At 35.7% G+C, this 11,797-nt stretch overlaps 1 protein-coding gene across 1 annotated transcript in view; it reads left to right on the top strand.

The window, feature by feature from the left end:
- SREK1IP1 (SREK1 interacting protein 1) overlaps positions 1-11,423 on the top strand; it is a 61,898-nt gene extending 50,475 nt beyond the window's left edge. The window contains exons 6-7 of the mRNA XM_007952877.1: positions 7,958-8,027; positions 11,234-11,423. Coding sequence (XP_007951068.1) covers positions 7,958-8,027; positions 11,234-11,423 — 260 coding nt within the window. The remainder of the gene's footprint in view (positions 1-7,957; positions 8,028-11,233) is intronic.
- The last annotated feature ends 374 nt before the right edge of the window (positions 11,424-11,797 follow it).

The raw sequence follows: 11,797 nt of genomic DNA, 5'->3' as shown, positions 1-11,797 counted from the left end.
GCCTCTTCCTTCTTCCTAGTCTGTTTCAGTCTATAAGCTGGGCTGTTACCTATGCACCAGGTGCATCTCTCTGGGTTCAGTTTAGAAGAGAAATATTATATTTTGACACATTTGAAGGCATTTGGCTTAGTTTGTTTTTTTGTGTTTTTCCGAGAAAATTTTCAGTAAAGTATTTGCATATTGCCATAATAATCTGCTTCCCTTTAGTCACTGCTAGAATCAAAACCAAATGAAAGATTTACAGTGGTGGTTTCAAGTTTCATAAAGATAGGGCTTAACTGAATCCACAGGGTAGTTAGAGTAAAGTAAGACCTATATTTGACTCAAAATATGTGTTTTATAAGACAGCTGCAAAAGATATTTGCTAAGGGGTTGGTTGGAAAGCATAAGAGGGGATGGAAAATTTAGATTAATGGTCCTTGACTTGGAACTGCCTACTCAGGGATTAAAAAGCAGCTGGTATAGCTGCAAACTTGATGACAGTTATGCAAACAAAGATCTAGTGGTTGAGCACTTTCCCAAAGCTGTCTCTAAACACTGGGTCATATATAACCTCTCACACAAAAGACAGGCACACTGTTGCTGACCATAACAAAAGTTAAGTACTAAAGTATATAAAGGCCCTTCTTGCCTTCTATTTTCTACTCTAAGTGTTGTTTATAGTGTTTTCTAAGATCTTATCTTGCTACAAAAACTGAGACTCTTATCCCTGCATTGCTTGTGTACTTACTATGTACCTCTGAGTCCTGAGTCAGAAGAAACCTTAATAAATAGAAGTGGAATTGTTCTAGCAGCTCTTGGTAGTATAGAAACCTACTGAACCATCTGAAATAAACCTTTGTCTTCAGCACTTGAATTCTGATATCCTATTAGTGTCATTTCTGGTAGTTCTTCATAAGGGTAGAAGGCCAGGGTAAAAAAGCTTTCTTGAACTCTTTAGGCTTAAATTGAAGGATTATTTTGTTTTTATTAGAACTAATTTCTCTATACAGTTTAATCAGTGGACTCCTAATCCTTCACCCCTGGATGGAAGAGGAAGTGATTGCCATAGCTACTATTTTTGTTACTGATTTTTTTTTTCATTTGATACTATTGTGTTTTGAAACACATTCTGTATAATTTCATTTCTTATAAATTTGTTGAGGTTTATTTTATGGCCCAGAATATTATATATCTTAGGCTATGTTGAATGGACACTTGAAAAGATTGTATATTCTTCTGTTGTTGGGTGGAGGGTTTCATAAATGTGAGTTAGATCTATTGGTTAAATATTCTTCTGTATCCTTGATGATTTTTTTGTCTAGCTTTATCAATGGTTGATGGACGGATACTGAACTCTCCTACTGTAATTGTACATTGTCTGTTTTTCCTTTCAGGCCTCTCAGTTCTGCTTCACTTACTTTTGCAGCTCTCTTATTTGGTATATACACATTTAGGGTGTCTTATTGGTGGATTGACCCTTTAATCATTATATATCTGTCTCCATTAATTTTCTTTTTCTGAAGCCTATTTTACTTGATATCAATACCATGACAGCTGATTTACTCTGTTTGTATAGTATGATATCTCTATTTGCGTCTTTTTACTTTCAACATGTCTCTAGTATTATATGTGAAGTAGTTTCTAGTGGATAGTATATACTTGGTCAAATGTTTTATTCACTCTGCCAATCTCTGTTTTGAATTGATTTACCTTAGACCATTTCAATTTTATGGAGTCAATTGAAACTATCTAAATTTGAAACATGTTAAATAGACCCAATCTCTTAGTTTTTTCATCTTTTTTCTTAAATTTAGAGAATTCTTTTGGGAAATATTTTTTTCTTATGGAAAATCAATTTCTTTAGTTTTATTTTCTTCTCTTAAGTTCAAGTAATAATAAATGTAATACTTGTTATTGAAATCTATGTAAATAAGTTATCATCCTGAAATATTTTTTACATACAGAAGGATTTCCATTGCTTCTTGTTTCTAAAAATGAAAATTGGGAAATAAAACGAACTGTCCAGAAACTAACTGAAAGATTCAGCATAGTGGTAGGATACAAGATCAACATACAAAAATTAACTGGATTCTTCCACATCAACAAAGAGGTCTCTGAAAAGGAAATAAGGAAAACAATACCATTTATAGTAACTATGAAAAAGATAAAATACTTTAGTAATAAATCTTACCAGGGGCGCAAAAGACCTATACGAGGAAAACTACATAACACTACTACAAGAAATTATAAGTCATTGTTATTGTTAGGTGCCATCAAGTCGGATCTGACACATAGCGACCCTATGTACAACAGAACAAAACACTGCCCTGTCCTATACCAGCCTCACAATCCTTGCTACACTTGAGCCCATCATTGCAACCACTGTGTCAGTCCATCTCATTGAGGGCCTTCCCCTTTATCATTGACCCTCCACTTTACCAAGCATGATATCCTTCTCTGGGGAATGGTCCCTCCTGACAATATGACCAAAGTAGGTGAGACGAAGTCTGGCCATTCTCACTTCCAAGGAGCATTCTAGCTGCACTTCTTCCATGACAGATTTGCTAGTTCTTCTGGCAGGCCATGGTACTTTCAGTGTTCTTTTCCAACACCACAACTCAAAAGCATGAACTCTTCTTCGGTCTTCCTTACTCATTGTCCAGCTCTCACATGCGTATGAGGCAGTTGGAAATACCATGACTGGGGTTAGGCATGCCTTAGTCCGCAAAGAGATGTGTTTGCTCTTCAGCACTTTAAACAAGTCTTTTGCAACAGATTTGCCCAGTGTAGTACATCATCTGATGCCTTGACTGCTGCTTCCATAGGTGTTGATTGTGGAACCAAGTAATATGAAATCTTTGATAACTTCTATCTTTTCTCCATTTATTTTGATGCTTCTTATTGGTCAGGTGTGAGGATTTTCATTTTTTTTATGTTGAGATATAATCCATACTGCAGACTATAGTCTTTAATCTTCATCACTAAGTGCTTCAAGTCATCCTCAGTTTCAGCAAGGAAAGTTGTATCATCTCCATATATCGGGTTGTTAATGAGCTTTCCCCCAATCCTGATGCCACACTTTTCTTCATGTATCCAGGTTCTTGGATTATTTGCTCAGCATACAGATTGAGTAAGTATGGTGAAAGGATACAACCCTGATGCACTTTCTTCCTAATTTTAAACTATGCTGTATCCCCTTGTTCAGTTCAAATGACAGCCTCCTGGTCTATGTACAGGTTCCTCATGAGCACAATTAAGTGTTCTGGAATTCCTATTCTCAATTTAATCCATAATTTGTTATGATCCACACAATTGAGCGTTTTGGCACAGTCAATGAAACACAAGTGAAGATCTTTCTGGTATTCTTTGCTTTCAGCCAAGATCTATCTGACATCAGCAATGATATTCTTCATTCCACACCCTCTTCTGAATTCAGCTTGCGTTTCTGGAAGTTCTTTGTCAGTATACTGCTACAAATGTTTTTGAATTATCTTCAGCAAAATGTTACTTGCTTGTAATATTAATGATATTATTTAATAATTTCCACATTCTGTGGTATCACCTTTCCTTGGAATGGGTACAGATATGGATCTTTTCCAGTCACTGGGCCAAGTAGCTGTCTTCAAAATCTCTTGGCATAACCGAGTGAGTGCCTCCAGCAGGGCATCCATTTGTTGAAACATCTCAATGGCTATTCCATCAATTCTTGGAGCCTTGTTCTTTACCAATTCCTTCAGTGCAGCTTTAACTTCTTCCTTCAGTGCCATTGGTTCTTGATCATATGCCACCTCCTGAAATGCATGAACATCAACAAATTCTTTTTGGTACAGTGACTCTGTGTATTCCTTCCATCTTCTTTTGATGTTTCCTGCATCATTCAATGTTTTGCCCATCATTCAATATTTTTCCCTTTCAGTATTGCAATTCAAGGCTTGAATTTTTTTCTTTAATTCTTTCAGCTTGAAAAGTGCTGAGCATGTTCTTCCCTTTTGGTTTTCTAACTCCAGGTCTTTATACACTTCATTATAATATTGATTTTGTCTTCTCAAGTTGCTCTTTGACATCTTCTGTTCAGCTTTCATATTCTGTCATTTCTTCCATTTGCTTTAGCTGCTCTCCATTCAAGGGCACATTTCAGTGTGTCTTTTGACATCCAGTTTGGTTTTTTCTTCCTGTCCTGTCTTTTTAATGATCTTTTGCTTTCTTCATGTAAGATTTTCTTGATGTCCTCCCACAATGCCTCTGGTTTTGGGTCATTGGTGTTCAATGCATCAAATCTATTCTTTAGATAGTCTCTAAACGCAGGAGGGATATAATCAAGGTAATATTTTGGTTGCCATGGACTTGTTTCAATTGTCTTCAGCTTCACCTTGAACCTACATATGAGCAGTTGATGGTCTGTTCCACAGTCAACTTCTAGCCTTGTTTTGGCTGAAGATATCGAGATTCTTGCCTCTTTGCACAGATGTAATGATCTGATCCCTGTGTGCTTCAGTTGGTGAAGACCACGTGCATAACTACCATTATGTTGCTGGAAAAAGGTTTTTGCAATGACTAAGTCATTGGTCTTGCAAAATTCTGTCATGTGACCTCCAGTGTTATTTCTATCACCAAGGTCATATTTTCCAAATACCAGTGGTTCTTCTTTGTTTCCAACTTTGGCATTCTATTTACCAGTAATAATTAACACATCTTCATTGCATGTTTGGTCAATTTCAGACTGCAAAAGTTGATAGAAATCTTCAATTTCCTCATCTTTGGCATTGGTGGTTGGTGTATAAATTTGAATAATAATAGTATGAACTGGTCTTTCTTGTAGGCATATTGATATTATCGTATCACTGACAGCATTGTACTTCACAATAGGTCTTGAAACATTCTTTGTGATGATGAATGCCATGTCATTCCTCTTCAATTTGTCATTCCCGGCATAGTAGATCATATGGTTGCCTGATTCAAAATGGCCAAAACCAGTCCATTTCAGTTCACTAATGCCTAGGATATTGATCTTTATGAGTTCCATTTCATTTCTGACAACTTACAATTTTCCTGGATTCATACGTCATACATTCCATGTTCCAATTATTAATGTATGTTTGCAGCTGTTTCTTCTCATTTTGAGTCTTGCCACATCAGCAAATGGAGGTCCTGAAAGCTTTACTCCATTCACATCACCAAGATCGACTCTGCTCTGAGGAGGCAGCTATTTCCCAGTCATAGTTTGAGTGCTTTCCAACCAAGAGGCTAATCTTCCAGCACTATACCGGCAGTGTTTCAAGGCTATTCATGATGTTTTTCAGTACTGTATCAGACAGTGTTTCACTGCTATTTATAAGGTTTTCACTTGCCAGTTCTTTGAGAAGTGGATGGCCCCTTCCTTCTTCCAAGTCTGTCTTAGTCTGGAAGCTCTGCTGAAGGTTTCCACCACGGGTGACCCTGCTGGTATTTGAATAATCAGTGGCATAGCCTCCAGCCTCACAGCAACTCGCAAGCCACCACAGTATGACAAACTGACAGTCAAGTGGTGGGCAATCCCACTACTAGATACAAATCCTAGAGAGGTGAAAGCTGGGACACAAAGAGATATACACACACCCATGTTCATCACAGCACTATTTGCAATAGCAAAGAGATGGGAATAACCTATGTACCCATTAACAGATAAATGGATAACCATACTATGTTGCATGCACAAATGGAATGTTATGCAACACTAAAGAATAATGAAGAATCCGTGAAACACCTCATAACATGGATGGACTTGGAGGATGTTATGCTGAGTGAAATAAGTCAATCACAGAAGGAAAAATATTGTATGAGTCTCCACTATTATAAAAAAAAATCAGGGAAAGGTTTATACTTGAAAGGAAACTTTCTTTGTTGATTACCAGTGTGGGGAGAGGAAGGAAAATTGCTCAATGGGTAAGAGACAAGTATTGTGTTTGGTGAATGGAAAGGCAGTATACCAAAAGCAGGTAATCAGCACATTAACATCTAAGGGAAAGGAAGACTCAGAGAGGTGCGTGAGAGGTGCAGACAACAAAAGTAAATACTTTCACATACACAATATTGTATTATCAGGAATAATAACCATTAATCCACAAGTGGGTACATAGGTAGACAGGCAAAATGATTAGGTATGAGTATGCAAAAATGAACATACCCATGGCCATATATAAGTTTGCCAGGTGATATTTCTGCATACATATTTGTATATACAGTAAGAATGTCCATCTATGTAATAAAGCTAGCAGGGGACAAAGTTATGAAAGCAGCTGAACATCTTTAGGGGATCAGTCACTGGGCCTGCAGGCTTGGGACTATGGTCACAAGAGACATAAAGCTCCATTGGCATAACATGCTACACAAAAACATTGTTCTACATCCTACTTTTTTGTAAATAGCAACTGGGATCTTAAAAGCTTGTGATCAGCTATGCTAACATGCAACAATTAGTGTCTCCTCATCTGGAGCAAAGAACAGAGAAGAAAATCAAAGATACATGGAAACCATTAATGCAGGGATCTAGTGAACCGTAGGAACCTCAGCCTACATGACCCTGAAATCAGAAGAACTAGATGGTGCCTGGCTACATTGCCAACCACTCAGAAAGGGATCAAAATTGGAGATCCTGGATAGCACTCACACTCACTCACTGCCGTCGAGTCAGATCTGACTCATAGTGACCCCTCCTTGTGTTTCGAGGCAGTATCGCTGTGGAAGTAGATTGCCCAACCTTCCTTCCGAGGAGTGGCTGGTGGGTTTGAACCACCAGCCTTCTGGTTAGCAGTCAAATGCCGTAGGCACTATGCCACCAAAGCTCCCTCATCCTGGATAGAGTGGGAGAAAAATCTGGAACAAATATCAAAATCATAAAAAAAATAAAAGACCAAGCTTACTGGTCTGATAGAAACTGGTGAAACTCACAAGGCTGTGCCTCCTAGTCACCCATTGGGCCTGGAATTGAACTCACTCCCATGGCTTCCAGTTCAACAATAGACAGGCTTACAAAGTGAACAATTACACCAAATAGGTACACTCCTTAGAACAATCAATCATGGAAAATCAGAAGGGTAGCATTTGCACAGGGAGATATCTCAGAGGACAGGAATGCATAAGAAAGAAGGACACAGAGAAGTAGTAACCACAGGGAGGAAGTGGGAAGAGAGCTGTTACGTTGTTGGGATTGCAGTCAGTGTTACAAAACAAAATGTGTTTGAACAGTTAAATGGAAATTGAATTTGCACTGTAAACTTTCACCCAAATCACAAGTTTTAAAAAGTAAGTTACAAAAAAAAAAGTGTCAAAGGGAAATGTATGAATAAATTATAGTTAATGTATACAGTGGAACACTGTTCTGTTTTAAAAAATGTAATTGGTCTATGTTTAATGACAAGGAGGAATGTCTGCTATGGTAACTGAAAGAAATGTTTGAACATATCATATATGCCACAATCCATTTCTCAAAAGAGAAAAGAAAATAGGGCTTATGTTTATGTATATATAAGAGAATATGTATGTACATTTAGTTATATAGTGAGAAAGCCTAGAAAAAGTACACAGCAAATTGCATATTTAAAACAGCAAGTTAATAATAATATATATTAAATGATCTTAATTTTGTTTAACCAAGAAAATATAAACAATGTGTATTTTTGTTTTTAAGGCCTGAGAGATTACCCATCAAACTGTTGACATTGATTTTCCATGGGAATTAGAAATTGAGTACTTAAATTTTTTACTTTATATGTTTAGTATCATTTCAAATTCTTGTTCAAAGCATGTAGTACTATCACAAGATTCTTTAAAGAATAACAAGAATCAATAAAGGGGAAAATTTTTACAAGAAAAGGTAGTATCCTCACCAGTAAATTTAATGCATTACCACCAACAACCAAAAACAAAAACATGTACTTACCATATTAGCATGTAGACTCATACTGACCTGATTTATTAATTATTATTATTATTACAGGAATAAATGAAGAAGAGGAGAAGAAAGCAAAACTCAAAGAAAAAATCAAATTGAAGAAAAAAAGGAAAAGGTATTTTTTCACCATCAGTTTTTTAATAAAAGCAGGATTGTAAGTACAGAATGTATTACAGTTGTTGTTGTTGTTTGCCATCAAGTCAGACCCAACTCATAGCAACCCCTCCTTGGGTTTCTGAGGCAGTATCACTACGGAAGTAGATAGCCCAATCTGCCTTTGGAGGAGCGGCTGGTGGGTTTAAACCACCAGCTTCTGGTTAGCCGTCAAGTGCCTTAGGCACTATGCTACCAGATCTCCTGTGCTTTTTTGCAATTTGCAGATAATGTTTTTTACAAATTGAAAGTTTGTAGCAACCTTGTGTTGAGCAAGTCTGTTTGTGTCATTTTTCCAACAGCATGTGCTCACTTTGTGTCTCTGTTACAGTTTGGTTCATTCTCGCAATATTTCAAACTTTCATAATGCTATTGAATATTTCTTAAACTACAGTATAGTGTAAACATATCTTACATGCACTGAGAAACCAAAACCTTCATGTGACTCGCTTTATTATGGTAGCCACTTTATTGTGGTGGCCTGGAACCAAATCTGCAGTATCTCTGATGCCTCTGTGACATGTGATTTTTCATGTATATTTCAGTTAATTTTATATTAATTTTTTATTAATGAGAGCTACCTATTTATTAGGTAAATTGCAAAGTTCTTGATGTCAGGAATAAAAATAATGTTAGCACTCACTCACCTTAAATCTTCTCTTTGGAACAAATCAATGTATAAATAGTAGCCCCTATTCTTTGATTATTCTCTTTGTACTCTAGAATTTTAAGTTTTAGAATATCAGCCAAACCTTTAGTTGTGTATGTTTAAATTCTTTACATATATATTTTTTCCTCATATATATGGAGCTGGAACTTATATATTTGTATTCTCAAAATGTCACTGCCATACTAAGAAATTAATTTATTAGCAGAATGTATATACTTACTTGTAATGCTGAAAATTCCCTCAGGTCTTTCAAAACCCTCACCAGCCATCTATAAATCTTCACTCTTTTTTGACAACTAACTGGTTAAAGAAATTGATCAAAAGAAATAAGAGGCAGCTTCTTCCTGGATAATGAATATAGTTCCATTCATACTAGAAAAAACATACATATAAAGACATTTTTAAAGGCACTTCATAATTATATCTGGTTTTGACTCTATTCTCTCACAGTAGCAGTGGATTCTATAAATCAGGTGTTGTCACTTTTTAGTTTTTATACAGTTTTTATACATTTTAACACTACAGATATTTTACAAATTGTAAAAGATAGCTCAGTTTCAAGAGTTAATAATAATTTATGTCAATAATCTTTAACATAAAAATTTAATTGGAAGCTAGAGCCCAGGATTCTTGACCAGTAAATTGTTTAATCATTCTGCACTAACATAGCAAATTGGATTGCTTACAGGAAAAGAAGATATATTTTCTTCCAAATCTTAATTTATTTGTTTTATAGTATCATTTATTCTTATCTCTCTACATTAGTTCTCTTAGAACACAAACTGGGGCTGAAATGAACTTCTCTAGGCACACTTAGCAAGAAAATGCCGTTTGCAGTGTTGCTGTGTCAAAGCCTAACATTTTGCCTTAAAAATGAGAACCCATAACCAGAAAAAGTATAGGCAGAGAAGAGGCACTAGTCAGGTGATTCCAGAGGTCAAGGCAAGCAGGAAATCAGATAAGATGTAAGAATAACAGAACTGAAGAGGGAGCAAGAGGATGCTTGAGAAAATAAGCTCAGAAGGGCAGAGGACTAAGTAAGTAGACAAAGGAGAAAGGAAGACACCGTTATAGAATTAGAGGAAAACAGTCACTACATGAAGAAGACTGTTATGGGATTCACACAAGTCACTATGAAGGCACAAGATAGCCTTGGGACATTGTATTTTAATGCATTTTGTTCCATTTTATGTCTTGATCAGGTTTTCACAATTTGGGTTTTAACATCTAGTATTTTAGGTCATTGAGTTCTTGAGATGCCTTTCTTGTTTTTCATTAACCCAATTTCTGTCTACTCACAAATATTTGGAATCTGGATGTAAGTAGAATGCCACCCACCTCTTTATATAAAATCTTAGAGTGGCGCCTTCTGGTTTTTTGGTATGTGTTTTATTTTTTTCTTCTTTCTTTTTAGTAGTAGAGGAAGGAATTCTACAATTTATTCTAACTTAGTATTAGAATAATATGAGAAAAATAAAATAAGTCATCCTTATTTATATGTATGTTCATTTTAACATAATCCTTTTTGTAATTAATAATATTATGAAATACAGGTTTATGTTTCTATCATTTAGAGGGATCAAGTACTTTAACTTAGAAAAAAAGAAAATCAACAAAAATGCTTTTGTTTTGCTAATTTTCAGCTTTCATCCACTTATGCTAAGGTACAATTATAGCCTTTTTTATATAATTGCATCCTTTTGTGGTTCTTTTAAAAGAATATGCTAATAAGCCATTATTTTATATACAGGTATATTGGGTATATAATGTTTGATGAATGCCACTCTTTTTGCCTTACAACACTTGGAAAGGTAGATACCAAAACCAAACCCACTGCTGTTGGTTCTAACTTTATAGCAACTCAATAGGACAAAGCAGAACTGCCCTATAGGGTTTCCAGGCTATTAAATCATTACAGAAGCAGATTGCCTCATCTTTCTCCCACAGAGTGGCTGGTGGGTTCAAACCACTAACCTTTTGGTTAGCAGCCCAGTGCTTTAACCATAGCACCACCAGAGCTCCTTTGAAGGGTAAAAAAAACCAAACTCACTGCCATCAAGTCAGTTCTAACTCATAGCGGCCTCTCCTTGGGTTTCCAAGTCAGTATCATTACGGAAGTAGATTGCCCAGCCTTCCTTCCGAGGAGTGGCTGGTGCATTTGAACTGCCAGCCTTCTGGTAGCAGTCAAATGCCTTAGGCACTATGAAGGGTAGCATGAAAAAATTACAGAAAAACCATTTCATTCTTATAAATTCAAAATGTATTACTAGAGTTAAACAATAGAGATAATTTGTGTTATCACTGTGAGCAAGTAGCACAAATTCTGAATTCAGCATTTTAAGAGAATACAAATATGTGAAACATACTTAATTTGAGTTTCTTTATGTTTCTTACCATCACCTTATTCCAGGAAGAATTTAAATTTCAAATTCTGTTTAAATACACCTCTCAGCCATAAAATGCAAGTGTCATCAGTCAGTGTATGTTCTTGCCCATAGGTCTTATTCATCCACTTCTACTGAAGAGGACACTTCAAAACAAAAGAAACAAAAATATCAGAAGAAAGAAAAGAAAAAAGAAAAAAAGAGCAAATCCAGAAAGGGGAAACATCATAAAAAAGACAAAAAGAAGAGAAAAAAGGAAAAGCATTCATCTACCCCTAATAGTTCTGAAGTCTCTAAGAAGTAACTGAGACTTTGGCCTATGCCATTAAATTTTAAAATTTGTTTTTAAAAATTGTTTGATCTTGGGATTTACTATATGATAATTATTTGCAATAAATCACAGCCCTTCCTATATAGACCTTTATATATATATATATGACCATATCCCTCTAGCAAAAAAGTTTTAATGTACTTTGACTTTAAAGTATTATATCAGTCTCGTTAGTTGATAGTAATGTCACAAGTGTGGATATTGGTACATACAAAATGCATCATTGTTGGTGTTTATATGTGTTTGGCTAGTGTTATTGCATTTTAAGTTGATTGCAAAATGGCTTTACTACGTTCAGCAGAGGTAATCTGCCTAGCCAATAATTAAGTATTGCAGAATCAAGTGTC

This window comes from Orycteropus afer, unplaced genomic scaffold (genome assembly GCF_000298275.1).
Source record: "Orycteropus afer afer isolate SDZICR_OR568_19922 unplaced genomic scaffold, OryAfe1.0 scaffold00362, whole genome shotgun sequence".
Lineage (NCBI taxonomy): Eukaryota > Metazoa > Chordata > Mammalia > Tubulidentata > Orycteropodidae > Orycteropus > Orycteropus afer.
Note: the sequence above shows the minus strand (reverse complement) of the source record. Positions and strands in the feature narration are given on the sequence as shown.